This window comes from Mytilus californianus, unplaced genomic scaffold (assembly GCF_021869535.1).
Source record: "Mytilus californianus isolate M0D057914Y unplaced genomic scaffold, xbMytCali1.0.p SCAF_8, whole genome shotgun sequence".
In the NCBI taxonomy this organism is placed as follows: Eukaryota; Metazoa; Mollusca; class Bivalvia; order Mytilida; family Mytilidae; genus Mytilus; species Mytilus californianus.
In genome coordinates this window covers 101,004,869-101,025,608 of record NW_026262734.1, presented here as the reverse complement: position 1 = coordinate 101,025,608, position 20,740 = coordinate 101,004,869, and the positions used below count along the sequence as shown (strand labels likewise).

Genomic DNA, 20,740 nt, shown 5'->3' with positions numbered 1-20,740 from the left:
AATAGCCCCAAGAGGCCAATCTTTGACCAAGAAGTGTGGCATCAGAAAAGCAATTAGTTCATGTTGAGTATTTAAATAGTTTTACTAGTATATTTCATGGGGAAAATAACCAGATATCTGTGAAAATTTGTTAAAGCTAGTAAAACCTGTATGAATGGTCACCTATAAAAATAATATTAACAGAAGTTAATTATTCATGATATAGAAGTAATATTTGAAACAGCCTCGTTTTCAACATAAGTTGTATAGGTAATTTTGAAAATTACTTGTTTAAATAATGCCCCTAACTAAACAAAGGTAATATGTTTTTTAAATAGCAAACTAAGTTCTTTTATAGAAAATTATAGCTACTTTAAGAAAAGTTGTAATTCATTTATAATGAAATTTTTGTTAGTTCAAAGGGCCAATGAGAGCTTTTGGCATTAATTTTTGGTCTGTTGTCTGTTAATTAACTTCATATTGTCCTATCAATAGAATCAACTTTTTTCCAGTTTGAACCAAACTTTGTGAAAAACTGTATAAGGTCCTTTTTAAAACAAACTATTCAAGGTGATTGAAGATAGTCCTGTAAATATTATATTTGATGTGAGATAATCAAGCTTTTAGAGGTAACCTATGGTCATAATCAGTATAGAAAATGAATTCAATAAAAAAATTGATGTCTTGGTCAAAGTTCAGTAATTTGAACAAGTTTAAGGTTAGGGTTAGGTTCTAAGTACTACACTAGTGTTAGAGTTAGGTAAGGGTTAGGGTTACTTAAGTATAACACTATTATAGGGAATTGGTCCACTAAAATAAATGAAGGCTATTTAGTTTCATGGAATTAGTCTTAGCTGTGCTCAAAAGCACTGATATTTAAATGTGTTTGAATGATGATGAGGCACTTCAAAAAAATTGCAATTAAATTAATTGTAAAAATAAAAAATATGTCCCGCTGTGAGGTGTAACACCACTAATTCAGGCCCGGCCAGAAAGCACATACCAGAAAGTAGTACATATTTAACACAAAATAGTTCATACGCATGGGTGTAACTTTCAAAATATGTAGAATATTTAGGGTATTTTTGGTATCAAATGAAAGCTGAATGACTGGTGATCATTGTAGAACACTTTTTGACTTATAATTTTGAATATTAAAAAAACTGCACCAAATTTTAAAAAGAGGGTACATTTTGCCTGTTTGTCAGATCTGAAGTACCTGTTTTGGTACATCCGAAGTTCCGGGAACCAGTTCTTTCTTATATGCCATTAAAGGTATGTCGATTTTTTTCATTACAAGACACCATAAAGTGTTGCTTTGACATGCAATGATTGTCACTTTATTTGAACTTAAAACAAAAGAGTTGTGTCTGCTTGAAATAGAGGAATTTAACATAGAAAGCAATGGAGCCATGAATTAGTGGTGTACTTCCTATTACAGAGAATCATCAGAAATTCAATTTTTAGAAGTTGTACCTATTCCAATGAAAATTAGTCATATTTAATGTTAGTAATCATTTTTAATCATCTTTTTGGGATGAACAATTCTGTTTATGGGAATTTCAGCTCTTAAATTGACATAATAAGGTATTTTAGCCTTTTATGGTCATACAACATGCATGCAGTTAAGGCTTGACTCCAAGTTCTCATTTTTGCATTACTTGGGATTGAAATCAATAAAACATGTATATTATGACTTGTTTATGATAAAAAAAATAGCACTTGGTCAAATAATCCTATGATTTTTTAAGTTTTATTGGTTTTCTTATGGTAGCCTTTTACAATCTAGGCAGTTGGTATATACTCATATAAGAATTCCAAAATCTCACTGTACATGCAATTTTGAACCAGTTTAGCAAGTTATCCAGCTGAGGGATATATAAATTGCTCTTAATAATCTATGTTGTACCACAGAAGTATGGTTTATACCAAAAATGTCCCTTTTCCAATTTGAAGAAAAAAGGGGGGACAATATTCATGATATTCTCAATTATGTCTTAGGTTTGGACTCATATATTTTTATTAAATGAACAACCTCTGGTAAAAATATGACTATTGGTAAGCACATTACTTTCCTTATAGAAATTAATAAATAGAACAATGATATTGAGAATAAAAAAAGTATATTGGCCATTGGTAATATCCATATGCAGTTTTCTTTGAATAACCCATATATTACTACCAGTCCAATTTGAGCTTAAAATTAGTGAAATAGTATTTGGACTAAGGCTTTAAATGTTTTTATTGCTTGAAATAGATCATAGAATGAAATAAAGTAATGCTGAAGTCAATATAACAAGTTTGGATCTGTTATAGGTGTAACACCACTAATTCAGGCCTGGCCAGAAAGCACATACCAGAAAGTAGTACATATTTAACACAAAATAGTTCCTACGCATGAGTGTAACTTTCAAAATATGTAGAATATTAAGGTATTTTTGGTATCAAATGAAAGCTGAATATGAAAATTGAATGACTGGTGATCATTGTAGAACACTTTTTATACGACCGCAAAAAAAATTTGTGGTCGTATATTGGTATGACGTTGGCGGCGTCGTCGTCGTCGTCCGAAGACACATTGGTTTTCCCACTCTAACTTTAGTTTAAGTGAATGGATCCTTATGAAATTTTACCATAAGGTTCAATACCACAAAAGGAAGGTTGGGATTGTTTTTGGGGTTATAGACCAACAGTTAAGGAATTAGGGGCCAAAAATAAGCATTTTTGTAACTTCCAGACATAACTTGTGTGTTAGTTTTTGGATCTCTCTGACATTGTACCACAGGGTTTCATATCACATAGGGAATGCTGGGATTGATTTTGGGGGTAATTGCCTCAAAATTTTGGGAATTTGGGGCCAAAAAAGGGGAAAAAAACAAGCATTTTTCTAGTTTCATGACAATTACTTGTGTGTAAGTGTATAGATCTTTCTGAAATTGTACTACAAGGTTCCATATCTCAAAGGAAAAGCTTGAATCGAGTTTGGGGGTAATTGCCCAAAATGTTTAGGAAAAAGGGGCCAAAAATAAGCATTTTTCTAGTTTCCAGACAATAACTTGTGTTCAAGTGTATGGATCTCTCTGAAATTGTACTGCAAGGTACCATACCACAAATGGAAGTCTGGGATTGATTTTGGGGGTAATTGCCTCAAAATTTTAGTAATTAGGTGCCAAAAAGGGGCAAAAATCAAGCATTTTTCTAGTTTCAGGACAATAACTTGTGTGTAAGTGTATAGGTCTTTATGAAATTGTACTACAAGGTTCCATATCACAAAGGGAAAGCTGGGTTTGAGTTTGGGGGTAATTGCCCAAAACGTTTAGGAATAAGGGGCCAAAAAGGGGCCAAAAATAAGCATTTTTCTAGTTTCCAGACAATAACGTGTGTTTAAGTGTATGGATCTTTATGAAATTGTACTACAAGGTTCCATATCACAAAGGGAAAGCTGGAATTGAGTTTGGGGGTAATTGCCCAAAACATTTAAGAATAAGGGGCCAAAAATAAGCATGTTTCTAGTTTCCAGACAATAACATGTGTTTAAGTGTATGGATCTTTATGAAATTGTACTACAAGGTTCCATATCACAAAGGGAATGCTGGGATTGATTATGGGGGTAATTGCCTCAAAATTGTAGGAATTAGGGGCCAAAAAACAAGCATTTTTCTAGTTTCATGACAATAACTTGTGTTCAAGTGTATGGATCTCTCTGAAATTGTACTATAAGGTGCCATACCACAAAGGGAAGGCTGGGATTGAGATTGGGGGTAATTGCCTTAAAAGTTTAGGAATTAGGGGCCAAAAAGGGGCAAAAAACAAGCATTTTTTCTAGTTTCAGGACAATAACTTGTGTGTAAGTGTATGGGTCTTTATGAAATTGTACTACAAGGTTCCATATCACAAAGGGAAAGCTGGGTTTGAGTTTGGGGGTAATTGCCCTAAACGTTTAGGAATTTGGGGCCAAAAAGGGGCAAAAAAACTAGCATTTTTCTAGTTTCCAGACAATAACTTGTGTTCAAGTGTATGGATCTCTCTGAAATTGTACTGCAAGGTACCATACCATAAAGGGAAGGCTTAGATTGAGTTTGGGGGTGATGAATCATAAGGGGGTTAAAAAAATTTGGGGGGAGGGATTTTTTTTCCCTTTTTTTTTCTTTAAAATTTTCCATTTTAAATTGGTTATTTCTGATTTATATGTAATAGCAAATAATAATGATATGGTTTGAATAGGTCAATTAAAAATTTATAAGTTCTTAGACCACATTCATTCTGTGTCAGAATGCTATGCTGTGTCAAATATTTAATCACAATCCAAATTCAGTGTGTATCAAGCTTGAATGTTGTGTCCATACTTGCCCCAACTGTTCAGGGTTCGACCTCAACGGTCGTATCAAGCTGCACCCAGCAAAGCATTTCATTGACTTATAATTTTGAATATTAAAAAACTGCACCAAATTTTAAAAAGAGGGTACATTTTGCCTGTTTGTCAGATCTGAAGTACCTGTTTTGGTACATCCGAAGTTCCGGGAACCAGTTCTTTCTTATATGCCATTAAAGGTATGTTGATTTTTTCATTACAAGACACCATAAAGTGTTGCTTTGACATGCAATGATTGTCACTTTATTTGAACTTAACACAAAAGAGTTGTGTCTGCTTGAAATTGAGGAATTTAACATAGAAAGCAATGGAGCCATGAATTAGTGGTGTACTTCCATGAGATTAAAGATGAGCTTTTTGAAGGATACCTTATACTTGATTTCGTAACACTATAAGAACTGAAACTATTTGTATTTTAAAATAATAAATAATTTATGTTCTTAGTCAATATATGTGCGTATTGCTATGTGTTTCTTTATTCTACATTGGCTAGAGGTATTGGGGGAGGGTTGAGATCTCACAAAACATGTTTAACCCTGCCACATTTTGTGCCTGTCCCAAGTCAGGAGCCTCTGGCCTTTGTTAGTCTTGTATGTTTTTAATTTTAGTTCATTTATATGTTTTGGAGTTTAGTGTGACGTCCACTTTCACTGAACTAGTACACAATATTATTTAGGGGCCAGCTGAGGACCAATTCTGGATGCAGGATTTTCTCGCTGCATTGAAGACCCATTGGTGGCCTTCGGCTGTTGTCTGCTCTTTGGTCGGGTTGTTGTCTCTTTGACATATTCCCCATTTCCATTCTCAATTTTATGCTTTTTTTGTGATGAAATTTTAGCAAATGCTAATTTGAGGTTTATTCAGTGTTTAGAAAAGGCTGTTTTTTAAACAAATTATTTTATTTATTTCAGGGGAGATGAGTTGAATGAATTAATGAGGAGGGTCAATCAGATGAAAATGGAGTCAGGAGTTTGACCTGTTGACTAGTGTTATAAAATGCTTTACTGTGATAATTCTTCTGATGTATGGAGAACTGCGACACTAGTGTGGAATAACTTATTTCATTGTGCTGTAATCGTCTCATTATGGAAGTTCTGTGACTGTCTTTGATATTGTTGTGATTTATGATTCTGTAATAGTGACCAAAGGTTCATACATTGATAATTAATTTTATATGAAAAATGACAATTAAAATATTTGTTGTAGTTTTGTAAAGGAAAGAGATATTTGTGCTCATTATTTGTTATTTTATTTTATACTTCCATTGTACAATTACTTATTACCCCTGTCTCAAAAGAGGAGCGATATACTGTCTCAAAAGAGGAGCGATATACTGGTCTGTTTGTCAGTGTGTCTGTTTATTCCATGACATTTCCATATCAATTTACCCAGGAATTAATAATCAGACCTTCTTTTAATTTGGTAGCAGACTTCATATTAGCATGGTAGAAAATGTGACGGGTTTTCACATCCATCACTGATCAACTTCCTGTTAATTGAATACTTTTTTATTCTTTCACAGAATGGCCTTGTATGAAATTGTTGTTATATTTATCTCAATAACTACATATCATATCCAGAAATTTGGTGTCAAGCTTCATGTGAGTATGCTGTTTCGTGTGATGCACTTTCACGTACATCCATCACTCATCAATAACCTAAATGGTCCAATATTTTTCTTGAACTAAGAATCAAACCTTCCATATTTTTTCTATATTGTCCACAAATGGAAGGATGTTGAACCTAGTGACAAAAAAAAATCCAGTAGTTTACCTTTTCAGGTCACTTGGCCATATGTGCCATTGAAGGTATAACCATTACTTGCTGTCCATCAGAGTCAACTTATTGAGAAAGATCTCCTCTGAAACCAACGAACCAATTTCAACCAAACTGAGATGTCTGCATGATCCTTAGGGTACCTTTAAATTTGTACATTTGTTTTCTCTTCCTGCCAATGAACCAACATGGCAGCCAGGAATAACATTCATTAAAATTTCTTGAAAATGTGGCCGGGCTAAAATCCTTAAAATGTCACAATCTTCCATTTTACCATTTCAACAAAAAACGTAAAGGATTTTTTGTCCTTAATGACTATATTTCATTGATTTTCTTGTTTTTGTCTGTCTCAAAAAGTTAATAATAAAGACAAAAAATGTAAAGTTCTGACAGTATCAAGCTTGAATATTGTGCACCTGGTCAAATCGCCACCCGGTATAGTCAAATCGGCACATAGTCAAATCGGCACCTGGTTAAATCGGCACCCATGCTGAATATGTTGAATATATATCAGTATTTTAAGCAAAACATTAAAATAAGGAAGGGGTTGTCCAGAAATATTGACTGATTAACATATTTTTTTTTTGGGGGGGGGGGGGTCTGTATGTCTTTTTTTCGTTCAACTGTGTATTCAAGGTAATTGATATTTGTTATGCATGTTTTAACCAGTTGAGCATTTAGCATGATTGTTGGTTTAATGTGACTGGGTTTTTTAGACAGCGGCTTTCCTGTTAGAAATTGCGCCCTATATGTTCCTAATTTTACTTAATAAAAAAGTAATTAATGTTTGTTTTGTTTTTTTTTACTTTGGTTGTGAGTTTTATGATTACATATTGTGTCGCTTATTTTTTTTTATTTTTATTATTATCAGATGTAACTCTCTTTTTTTTTTTCTTTTTTTTTTCTAATAGCACTCAGATTGTTGTTGATTTTAGAGATATATAAAACAAAAAGAAAAAGAAACAATTTAACAAAGAAAGTATAAAATGTAGTGAGTTATAAAGGATTTGAGTTCAGTTTAGTTGTGATTACATATGCCAGGGGCGGATCCAGGATTTTGGAAAGGGGGGGCGTAGTAAGTATAGTTTTCTTACCTTTTTTGGGCTAAAAACATAAAATAAGTGTAAAATGCACATTTTTAACGATTCCCGACATGGGCATGTATATTTTATAGTTAAAGTGTAAGCTAGGGTTGGACATTTTTGATGCCGCATTCTCCCCCTTAATTGTCTATTAGAAAATGATTGAATGGATCCAAAGCTATGTACTAATATATTTGATGTGGGATTTGTCAGTAAAAAATGGACATGGACAATTCTCGTTTGTTGTATGGTTAATAAGCATAACCTCACCGATTTCTTGTTGTAAACATGATATACGGCTATTCAATGAAGTTTATAATACGACCGACACGAACAAAGACAAACAAGCAATTTTTATCCAAATGTTTGGTTGAAATGTTTCACCCAACAAGGGAAGTGAGGGGTTCCAAATCAACCAAAGGCTACGAATGAGTCTGAAATTCAAATGACAACGAAGTTGTGAATGACGGTCAACAAATGGAGACATAAAGGCCACACCCAGCAGGCAGGTTGCAGTTGGACCTTGAAAAAAGTAATCAGTATATCAGTTCGGCGAAACAGACATTCCAGTCAGATATGGGATTTACATGCAAACCCCCCAAAAAAATTACGCACGTTTTTTATTCACAATGTTCATTTAATGCTGAATAATTTTGTTGGATTTTTTTTTCTTATTTCAAAAAAGGGGACACGATAATTGTTTTCAATACAGATACGGCCAGAATTTTTGTTTAAGGCAAAAACCAGGGTCAAAATTTTTTCTCTAAAATATCACAGACTGCCCTATCAAATCAAATGGTCCGTACCTTAGACTTTAAATTATCTAGAGCTTACTGACTGGGGATCATTATTCAGCAATGTTATTAATTGGCTGGGGCGTATGGGGTTACACATATTTTCGTAGGTGAATAATATTGCTTTGGAACTTTTTTTTCGTGAGAGTGTAATAGAGTATTACTTTCTGTTCAGTGGAATTGTGAAATAGAAGTCAACACGTTCTTGCTCAATCCTTTGTCGCTTTGAAGGCGTCATGCTTGTCATCTTCCGCCTAAGCAATATGTTACTGTAATTTGAATTTCAAAGTGCATGACTGAGTGTCGTTTTTTCGACGTACTGATCAACTCCACCGTAGCGAATCACATGACTTCAACATAATCAATAATATATTACAGTAAATACAAGCGAAAAATATCTTTATAAGTAAAGAATTGTCGCATAAAAATTAAATACACTATCGGGAAATGGCAAAATTCACTAAGTCTAGTCTGATTAATAATTTTACAAAAAAAAAAAAAGTTCAAGCAAAAGGGGGGGGGGGGGGGCGTACGCCCTCTACGCCCCCCCCCCCCCCCCCCCCCCCCCCCCCCCGTTGGATCCGCCACTGTATGCTAAGAAGGAAGTCTAAAGATAGAGTCAAAAATAGATTACAACCTATATGTAATAAAATTATTAGGTAAAAAACACATTTAAACATTGATCACTTCGATCACCTATATTAGGGTCGATGCTGATGGTTTTATGTCAACTTTCTCACCATTGTGCTTTTTTATTTAAATTTTATTTTGAGAGAAATAAACTACTGTACAATACTATTCAAATGTTTGTATAAAAGTTCATCTTTATAGTATTTTAACATAAGTATTTGTAATAAGTGTTCTTCTTTTGGCATATATCTACAAGTCCAAATACTATGTACATACCCATTAATATATGGAATCGAGTCTATATCTGTATCAAACAGTATACATGTATTTGTATTCATACTAAAATTTTGACATTTTTTCTCATTTTGTATAATACTACAAACTAAATTTCAGATGTAACTCTCTAACTAATTTATTTCTTAAATTGGTTTAATGCTGTTTAAATTTTCCTGAAATACTACTAGTACCTTAATTGCTTCTAATTTTCTCATGATTAAGCAACAGCTTGGTTAATGGCTTCAATTTTTTTTTTATTTAAGTTTTTGAAGAAAAAACATCGATAACTATCTGTATAGCATTAAAACAACAAACATGTTAATTATTTAATTGATAAATGTTATTAATTAATTAATTGAAAAGAAAACTAATTAAAACATCTGTCATAAAATATTGAGAAAACTCCAAACAATTAACTTATGTATTTTAACTGCTTAATAACATGTGATGATTTTTAACGATGTAATTAAATAAAATAAAATCCAACCCCAAATTTTTTTAAAATAATTAAAAATTGAAAGATCATTTTTACATATTTAGAATTATTTATATATATTATATAAAATATTATCGGATGCCGAATTGACTTAAATAGATGCCGATTTGACCAGATGCCGATTAAACCAGGTGCCGATTTGACTTTTTCTATAGGTACCGATTTGACCAGGTGCCGATTTGACTTGTACCCTCATCTGACCATTTCCTGATTTACATGGATCATTGGTAATTTTAATTTTATGTGATACTCGTTTTTCTCTAATACTGTTAACATACATTCAATCATTATCAGTTGAGTAGTCTAAACGTTTCACCGTTTGCACAAGGATTTTTATAGTTAGACAAATCCTTGGTTTGCACTCTTGTTTAATGAAAATGATGCATTTATGTCTTTTAGAGAAGGTCAAAACATATACATGAATAAAGTGGGCAAAAAAAAAAAAAAACAATATGGTAAAATAAATATTTAGTAATTCTGTAACAACTGTTACATATGATAAATTCAAAACTCTTGTCTTGGCAACTCCTTTAAACATTAATTTCCTCGTACTGGCAGCTGCTTTCAGGTACAGTTATTTCTTCCTCGCTATCGATAACATCAATATAATATGGAGCACCTGTCGGGTCTTCACTACAGTCATCGTAAGGATTATCTTGAATATCGTTGTACGGAAGGACTTGTGGTTCTATCTGCGGTGCTGCATGGTAGCTATGTAAATATAATCAAAGAAGTTTGTTAAATTTATAAATGGCTACAAAAAAAGTTATTTTCACAGTTGCTTCACATCCTCACTGAACAGACCCTCTATGGATGTGAATATATTTTTTTTACATCCTTGATAGCCCCCTTAATATCAAATTAAATTAGTTAATCATTAATCTGGTATTATACGTATCCAACTTGTTCCGGTTGTGTTGCTACTTTCACTCAGAGAGAGACGTTATTGAACGTAAGCATTTTTAGAACCTGTAACTTATGAAAAACAATAATTGGTGTAAGTTAAATAATGAAACAAAATAAATACAATCAAGAAGAAATAACAATGTTCCTGACTTGAGACATCCACATGAACATGTCCGGGGGTTCGATTATTATGGTTAAAGTACTTAACACTAAATATTCTAATATTGGTTGCCTTCCTCATATGAGACTTTTATAGGTTTCGTAACAAGTGAGAATTGGATATCGCTTGATTTTAACTCAAGTTATTCAATTTCAATATAATGATAAACGAGTCTTCTCCATAACTCGAGTTGCCATCAAGCGGTATCAAATCCTCACGAGTTGTTAAACCTATTTGTTTTAGGACAACACTCGCATTTTGTTAACTTTATAATTCAGCTCATCTTTGATCGATGCATATAGCAGTATGACTTCATATGTCATGTTCCGGTGTGAAACTTTAACGTCAGACATTTTGAAAACTTTTTTTACGCTTAAGAATGTAATAAGATTTGACAAAAAGAAGATTTTCAAGTGAAAATCGCGAGTATTTTGTACATTATTGAAGAAGTCTTTTGCCATCTCTTAACCTTTGAAAGTCATCAATGATCTAACGAAAGACCAATGGAAATGTCGTAATACCGTATCGTGATAATAAATAGAAGCTAATCAAATTCTTCAGTGTTCCTATCACTTTTTCGAGAAATATCTCCTCATGAAAGAAATAGATATATCATGTCACAACCATAAGAGAATACTATATTATCAGTCGTATCTTAATCTTCATTTCTTTTATGATATTGTAATATGCTTACATGACTGGTTTTGTCTCTGTAAAAAATATACCGCCTGAAATAAAGACAAACGTTCATTCTTTAAAGAGGCAAGTTTGGACCTCATGATAATATTAAGAGGTTTTTATATGTTCAGTCTACTTTCTTTTTTTGCATAATATTTTAAAACACTGTTTACGTTAATGGTATAGTCATAAGCAATAACAACGTATTTATCGTTGCATACAATTATATATATAAAACTTACAACACTGTTCTCATACTTCTTATAATGCTCTTATAAAACTGTCTTCCGGCAACTTTTTTTCTAATGCGTACAAAACTATTTAAATTTTACACATGGCTGTTGAAAACGGTTTAAATTCGAGTGCCACTGACGAGTCTTTTGTGTCTCGTGTACCAAATATTAAGCCTGGTATCTTTTATGAGAATTTTGAAACAAGTTTTGCAATTTTGGCATATTACAGAAGAAAGAATAAATGAATTAGGGATTTGTAATCTACGTTATATTTGCAAATGATTATTGTATGCTTAACAGGAGGGTCTGAATGAGGAATTTTCCCGCCCGTCCGTAAACACTTTATTTATTAGTGTCTGTGTGGGTTATAAAAATACGCAGTCTGGTTTGGTCAGGATAGGATTGTTAAGTCTTGAACATCGTGTAGATAGAGCATAATGTATTAAACATTATTTACAACAACCAAATTTGTTGGATCCGCAAGTGGCTTGAAAATTGTCTGCTCCTATTTAATGTTTTTTTTTATAAAAAAAAATTCCGTTGCAGTCACATTTTTCCAATTTTAATCCGGTTCAACATATACATAATAGTTACTTTCTATTGTATTAGTTGTAAATCTTCCACTCCTGAAAATACATAAGGTATTTGCTACTTTATGATATCTACAATTGATGAATTGGTTACTGATGTGCAGCTGATTTTTTAGGTATAATTGTAATGATGAGCTTCTCTGTTAAAGACAATTCTAACTTACTGTTTCGTCTTCTCAGGAAAAGTGTAGTCAGAGTAACAGTTGATATAAACACCGCTACCCCAGTAAGAATCCAAAGTAATACGCTTAATTTGTATGTATATCCTATAAATATATATCGTGTAACAAGTAATTTGAAGTGTGGTCCAAGTTATCAGGGAATAAACATTATTTTAATGTTCATGTTATTTCTTTGATGTTCAGGCGAATGTGAATATTTGTCGACGGTTGCCGCGAACATAAAAAAAAAATAGAAAATCGTACCCTTTTGACTTGCTTTTTTTCAGAACATTACAACGTACCTAATACTGTCAATTACTTTCAAATATCAAACAGTATATTAATATAGATGAATAGAAACCAAAGTATACTTCAACACCAAAGAACCTTTGAACAGAAAACTACATGACGACTAATCAGTACAAATAAGATAAGAATGTAAATTCAAAAGAAGTAATTAAGCCTTTTTCGCTATATCGCGGAATTTGCTGTTTCTTCGAGATAAAAAAAACCAGAAAATAAAACAGCAATATCAGTGGATATTGTTAAATGACTATTCCATATTTCATCTTTTTCATTATAATGGCAGAGCGCTTTACCACATGTTGATGATGATATACAAACATTTTTCTGCAACGATGCAATTGGTAGCTCTACAAAAGATAGGATAGCATTGAATTGGCAGATTCACTCCCCTTATGACCCAAAATTTGTGTTTGTCTTGGTTTTTTTCTGCTGTCTCTTTATTTTAGTTCCTGTCAAGCCCCTTATTGATCGTCCTTGATCTGCCACTTATAATTGTAAACACTAATTACCTTTAAAGTAAACTTCAATTATCTCTTTTGTTTTTCCGTATTTATTTTCAATGATGACTGAATATGTTCCACTTTGCTGGTTTTCCAAACTTATATTGGTATAATATCCGTCAGATATAATCTTCTTTCCATAAATCATTATATTGATTTTAGTTGGTAAAACAATAGCTGAGGCATTGGTAATTTGTTCATTAAACAAATACCACTGTACACTGATCGGCTCCACAATTGAGTAAAATTTCACAGTTAATAGTGTATTGAGATCTTGACTAGTATGTGATTGAACTACAACAGGTGGCCCTGAAAAAAAATGTCCTGGTTCTTGTTAATGGGGTTGTTGGCAATATACTTAAACCACGTAAACCGTATTAAAAGAACCAAATTAATAAAAATGTTATTTTAACTTTCTTGCATTGCCGGTACCCCTGTTAGTGCACTGCTAGTCCCCAGGGTATATTCAGCTAAGTAGTCAGTACTAATGTATACTGGCATGACTTTATATCACAACCTTATGTCATTTTGCATTGATACAATTAGAAGACAGTCTAAAACTAAGTTTCCAGCTCCTTAAGTCAAAGTTAACCTTATATGGAATTGGCTATTCTTCAGTGGTATCGACATGGTGCTTGACAATGATTTATCAACTTGTTGAAACTGAAGTGGTGAAATCTATTCCTCTTGAAATAAGGGAACAATTTAGAGTGCAATATCTTAAAATGAATTGACGGAAAAAAAAAACATTAAATCAAATTATTGTTTGTTAAAGGGGCACTAGCTACGAGATATTTTAAAAAAATCTAAAGTACGATTTGTTTGGTTCAATCATTAACGAAAGTGAAATAGTGAAATAATAATTCGCTTTTAGCAGCCAGTATGGTTCAATTTAGTCTAATAAAGCTAAGAAACATTGATGGTGAATTATTCACTTGCAAGTGAATAATTCGACCTCATTGAATCCGTATTCATGTGAACTTCAATATAACCCCTTAGCTAGAGATGGATAACGCTTGCTCGTGCGTGCTCAGATATTTAAAGGAAAAGAATGTCAACATTGAAAGTGAAATAAATGTAAATCATTTGATTGGCTGATTCGATCCACAAAACAATATTCTTTTACAGGTAAAAACGATGATTAACATACATTTTTAATCAACTCGTGCAATTGGATATGGTAAATATAAAGATACCTACCCATAACTTTTACTAAAGATGTTTTGTTAATCACAATTAAACAGACCTAGAAAAATCCAATTGCACGAGTTGGCTTTCTATTCATGTCTATATGTATGTTTATATCGTTTATATGGCAATCGGAGGTGTTTGGGGGTCAACTCGATGGTAAATCGTCTAGACTAAAATACACACAAAACGAAGCCACATGTTATCGACCCCATGCCCTGCAAATTATTTTTTTATACTTTTTATAATTTGGATGAATGTTTTACATTGTTATAAATCAAATATGAGAATTTGATACAAATCGGTGAACATGAATTTGACAGCTAGTGCCCCTTAAAAGCTTTGAAGAACCGGTCAGAACTAGTTCTCATCAGTGTACATGTACATGGTAGGCGAATTTCTTCGGATGGCCGACTATTTTAAAGTTTCATTTTTAAATTTTCCGTTTGTTGTATATTATAAAGTATCTTAAAAAAACATCCTCTGCAACGGCCTATATGTTAAGGTTAATATAAATATACTTACCCAGAACTTTTACTAAGGATGTTTTGTTAATGACAAATGTCTCCATGCTATGTTCATTCCAGGCTATACAGGTATAACTTCCAGCATCCTGATAACCACACGATTTTATAATGATAGATGTTGTATTTTCCGCAATTGTTCCATTCAGTTTCCTGATGATTACGCCATTAAAAGAGTGTATCCACCGTTTAAACCCGTAATTAAACAACTCTCCATTGACTTCACATGTAAGTACAATGGACAATTTACTTAAACATTCGGTTCGTGCATTTAATCTCAGCGCAGGTGAATCTTTAAAATAGAAGAAAATTATAAGCTTTCTACTTGAACTTTTTTCTCTTTCGAAGTTCTTCACTTTATCATATATGGCTACAGTTACAATGTTAGCTTCTTTCTTTCTTTAACTATTTTAACGTTGTCTGTATGTCTATAAGTGTTTATATGTGTTATATCGAGCACCAATTTTATAGCTTTATTGTTGATATTCGCCCTACATTTACCAAGTTTTAGAATAGTTTTATTGATATACAAGAAATTTCTTGGTATTCCTAAACGGAAGATTATACAGACAGAAGAAGTATACCTAACAACAAAATTTTTTTTTATTTACCTGTGTATAATATGACGTAATTTTTTTCAAAGTTAATGTTTTTCTGAAATTGTTTAACATTTCACAACCTTAATACTTTTACTTTAATTATTCATCCCTTATTTTTATTAACTTTGTATTTACATTGTATCATAGATCAAATTTATTCGTTCATTGTGTGTTAATTTGTGTTACTACGTTGTTTTATTGAGTTAAGCCATTCCAATTGATATTTTATAGTGTATCTTTCTATGTTGTGATGTTACACTATTGTTTCAGATAAGGGAGAATGTTTGGTACCATTAAAACGTCTAATCCCGCTGCAACTGTTTGCACCTGTCCTAAGTCAGGAATCTGATATTCTGTAGTTGTTGTTTGTTTATGTGGTTCATAAGTGTTTCTCGTTTCTCGTTTTTTTTATATAGATCAGACCGTTGGTTTTTCCCGTTTGAATGTTTTTACACTAGTAATTTTTTGGGGCCCTTTATAGCTTGCTGTTCGGTGTGAACCAAGGCTAGACCGTACCTTGACCTATAATGGTTTACCTTTATAAAATGTGACTTAGATGGAGAGTTGTCTCATTGGCACTCATACCACATCTTTCTATATCTATAAAATTATTATTTTTTTATTGTCTCTGTGTTAACAAATATATTATCTTTAATTATCCTTTGCATCTAAGATTCCAAGAAAATTACTTTGTGTAAACTTCGTTAATCAATTAGTTTTAAAATAAATCTACACGCGTTAAATCATTTTTTTCAAATGGAGTGTTTCAATGCAAAAGAAAAATTGTTTCCAAACTTACATATTTTTATTACCTGCATGTATAGAATTTATTCTTTTTGACAGGAATAAAAACGGTTGCATGGCTATTTTGTATTTCATTAACAATGGACGCCAGTACGTGGCCATCCCAAATTAATCGTTATTCATTTATACTTTGTATAAAAAGCAAGCAATTAGGTATAAGTTCAAACTAAATTTAACCAATTTTTTCTTCACTATACATACTAAGACACTACTCGTTTCAAGTCAATTTGATAAAAAAAAATCAATTCCAACTAGAACCTACCAAACTTAAATATCATGTACATCTTTTTAATGAACTAGTATTGTGAAATCGTAGCTTAAAGAAAAACACCCAACGAAGACGAAAACAAGTCCACATTACTCAAGACAAAAAAAAACTATCGAGCAAACCCAGCCTTTTATTCGACAGATTTGTTTCTATGCAACTTTTAAAGGTGTGTAAACAGATGATTTGATTACCCATTAGATATTATAGTAATAATATTATTTCTTTTCAACAATATTTAATTGTCGAAATGGTAGATTTTAATGACTGCAAAGGCTAATACATATCTGTGTGGCATAGCCCCTTGAGAACAAGATTTGTAAGATAATGCATATAAAATACGCACTGGTGACATCAATTTGTATACTGGTTGATCTGAAATACTTCCCTGCTTGCAACACACAACTGCAGTTTACTCCATTATGGGCTGATGACGGCATAAAAGTCAAAGTTGAAATATATTCTGTAGAATTAGTAATAAGGTTATAGTGTTTTAATACACGTAGATCCTGGCAATTCCAGACCAACTTTATGTCCGCATTAATCGCAAAGGCTATGCACATCAAATCTGTCTGAATTCCAGCTGCTATAGGTATACCGCTTGATGCTTTTATAGAAGGACCCTTTATATCTGCAAGACATTTCATAGATTTATACATTATTTATTCAAAAGCAAATACTTACAGAGTATTGCGTAAAAAAGCAAACATGGTTAAATCGTTCATGTCCTCAAACTCTTTTTCTATCTTTTCTCTCATGTTTAGATGTTCAGAAATATTTATCACCAGGAGTAAGAAGATGAAAAGCCTGCAATGAAACATAGCTTACCAATACAAAAACCTCTACCCTAGATAAACCAGCCAAACCTTTTTTTGAAGCGATGGATTGCTCTCTGAAGTTCTGTTTTTCTTCAAAAATAAATCTAAGATAAGATTTTGAGCAACGCCTACTATTCATATCGTTTACTATTTGTCATAAATTAGACCGTTGCTTTTTTTCTTTTAATAGGTTTCGCAGTTAAATTTTGTAATCACGCTTCTGTGGCATTGGAAAACAGATCTGATTTTTGGTGGTGTTCGTGTTCCTCATTCTATAGATTTCTATTGTGTTTTGTGTACCATTGTATACTGTCGGTTGTCTTTTAATTGTTATATGCCATGCATGGCAAAGACCAACTAACTAGCTTTTAAAGGCAGTGCTTTAATGCCTTTCTGGTTGCCGTGTTAATCTTTCTTTCCGCGATATCCAACTTATCTACGTGGGGGGTCATTAGGCTCCAAGTAGATCCGGAAAATGTTGATTCTCTCCTCTTCTTATTGTGATATAAAATATTGTTTGTGTCATTTCATTTACATTGGGAAATAGAGAAACGATCATTGTGTTTTTTTAGTTTTAAAAACTTTTGATATATTTGTATTTTACATTATAAGCAGTCAACCGATTGACAAACTAAAATTAATTGAATTCCGTGTGGAAAGAGGTCGGGTTAATTTCGAGTGTTATCTGCAATCTAGATGTTTATAAATCATTTCAGTAGTTGATATAATAATTAAAGGTCGACTGAACATGAATTATATTATACAATTTAAAGCGCATTTCTGTTTATGCACGCGGACCCGTCTAACGTTATTGTTATTTTGAAGTTATATAAAGTAGCAAATTATCGTTCCTGAATAGGTAGCGCCGTGGTAGCCGATCCTGTTCTTCAACTTCCGATTTCTGCACTGTGCAACTATTACAGTTGCATTTTTAATTAACGATGCCAAGTACTTGTTGTTGTGTACCTGGATGTCATTTAAGAGGAGGACATGTATTTCCAAATGACTTAAAAAGAAGGAAAAGTTGGATCAACGCCATGGCCCATACGCAGATTGGACGAGAACACGATGAAATCGTGGATTCCATCTCAATCAGCTGTTGTTTGCAAGGCACATTTTACTGAAAAAGACTACGTGCAGGAAACTATTCATGGTAAAACTCTATTTTCTTTTTAAAATATATAGTTATATATGTAATCGCCATGCGAATAAACCAAAGTCTGTTTACAACCGCAATTATCGTTTTAGAATAAAAGGGGGTGGTTAATTCAAGACGTCATATTTTTTTGGATTACGATTCAATGTGATCTGTTTGAGATTTTTTGGTGCTTGCTACAATTATAATGATTTCTTACAAGAGGTATATCATACTGAGAATTATTTTAGCAGTAATTATGCTAATGTAGTAATGACAGGAATGCATAAGCTATGCCTCATAGACTTTCTTGAAAAATATCAATGACAATGTTAACAGGAACAAAACAATGACATGCTCTCATCTATATTATAGTTATTTAGGTACAAACAATGTATGTTTGTTGCATACGACTCTCATTGTTTGTCCTTTGGATTTACATAACATACATTTTGATGTACATTGAATCAGGCTAACATAGTTTTATCCAGATTGTAATGAATAAATCTAGTTAATATTTTGCCAGGTAGTACAAAGTATGCATTGCTAAAGGAAAATCATTTAATTATCAAAAAACTAATGTTTTATGACCTTTTTCTGGGCGCAAACCCACCATACAGAGACTTAAGTCTACTGCCATTCCCAGCCTATTTTCCTGGACCAAGGAAGAGACTGAATCGTCCGCAAAAAGAAAAATCAGGGCAGTTTCCTATGAAAACAAAAGAACTAAACTTGATGAATATTGTAGTAGAAATCTAGAGGAAAGTTTTGATTGTAAAGTTGGTTTTCCTGAAGAAGTCATTCATACTGCAGACAGGATTTATGACTGTCCACCACCAACTGCCGAGCTAATGTTGAGCTTCACAGATGGAATTACGCAAACACCATCAATGCCTATATTTTCAGCAGAGAATTTTGAAATGAAGACACGTGACACAGCCATGCATTTTTATACCGGTTTAGAGTTGTATACTAAATTTTTATTTGTTTTGACCACACTTGGCCCAGCAGCACATTGTTTGAGATACATATATTTTCAAGTTGATAGGGTGTCATTTGAAAATCAGTTTTTTATGACTTTGATAAAATTGAGGCATTATACAACCAACTTTGAACTGTCTAGATTCTAGATTGAAACTAGTGTTAAGAATATTGTGTAAACATGGATTGTTTTTATGTCTAAACAGTGGCGTTAGGCTAACACTTGGCCATTTAGTGGTTTAGTCAGGTATTTTTCGCCATCCAACTTCAAATTAAAGTTTCCTACAACTTGGATTATTATTGACAGCACAGAATATCCCGTGATAAAACCTAAAGCTCCTAGAGCTCAGGCAACCTTTTCATCATATAAAAACAGAAACACTGAAAATACTTGTATGTTCGACACCTGGTGGTTTAGTCAACTATGTCTCTAATGCATATGTTGGTTGTACCAGTGACTGTGAAATAGTTGAAAGATGTAGAATAGTTCAATTATGTGATCCAGGTGACAGTGTGATGGCAGACAAAGGTTAAATGTGCAAGATTTGTTTGCTCACTTTTTTCAAAAAAGAAACAGAATTAGTTCCAAAACTCTTATACGGGATAGAAAAGTCTCCAATTAACACGTGCACATAGAGCTAATTATTGGACTTGGCAAAACATACAAAATTCTAATAAATCCTATGAATGGAACTGAAACAAAACTTTCATCTGAAATAACATTTAGTTGTTTTATGTTGTGTAATTTTAGAACTTATATTGTGCCAAAGGATGCATAAATAAAAGTGACGCAATGAAGTTTGTTCTGATATATATATATATATAAATATTATTTACAATAACATGCACATGTAAATTGTAATGCATATAAAAATAAGGAGATGTGGTATGATACTCAGTGAGTTGATCGAACCAAAGTGCATAAGAAATGGGTTAAGCAGTTACAGGTGTTCCTGTCACCGTACAATCTCCAACAATTAGAAAAACTTGTACCGTGTAAAAAATATCAGAGATCTTACAACTAAGTTTTGTTGTCTCACCTTGACTTTGGTGAATTGTTTATATCTGTTGATGTAAATATAAAAAAGAAGATGTGGTATGATTGCCAATGAGACAACTCTCCACAAGAGACCAAATGACACAGAAATTAACAGCTATAGGTCACAGTACGGCCTTCAACAATGAGCAAAGCACATACCGCACTGTGAGCTATAAAAGGCCCCGAAATGACAATGTAAAACAATTCAAACAAGAAAACTAACAGCCTAATTTATGTACAAAAAATGAACGAATAACAAATATGCAACACATAAACAAACGACAACCACTGAATTACAGGCTCCTGACTTGGGACAGGCACATACATGTACAGACAGAATGTGGCGGGGTTAAACATGTTAGCTGGATCCCAACCCATCCCCTAACCTGGGACAGTGGTGTAACAGTACAATATAAGAACGAACTATAATAATCAGTTGAAAGAGGCT

General features: G+C 32.8%; 2 protein-coding genes across 2 annotated transcripts in view; both read left to right on the top strand.

Annotated features, from left to right (window-relative positions):
- The window catches only part of LOC127710747 (nucleoporin 88-like), a 45,298-nt gene extending 39,711 nt beyond the window's left edge, over window positions 1-5,587 (top strand). The window contains exon 15 of the mRNA XM_052216707.1: window positions 5,263-5,587. Within this exon, the coding sequence (XP_052072667.1) occupies window positions 5,263-5,326 (64 nt within the window). The 3' untranslated portion in view covers window positions 5,327-5,587. The remainder of the gene's footprint in view (window positions 1-5,262) is intronic.
- The window catches only part of LOC127710750 (glycosyltransferase 1 domain-containing protein 1-like), an 801,321-nt gene that overhangs the window by 347,491 nt on the left and 433,090 nt on the right, over window positions 1-20,740 (top strand). Inside the window, exon 13 of the transcript XR_007986312.1 lies at window positions 3,550-3,589. The gene's annotated coding sequence lies outside the window, so the exon portion shown is untranslated. The remainder of the gene's footprint in view (window positions 1-3,549; window positions 3,590-20,740) is intronic.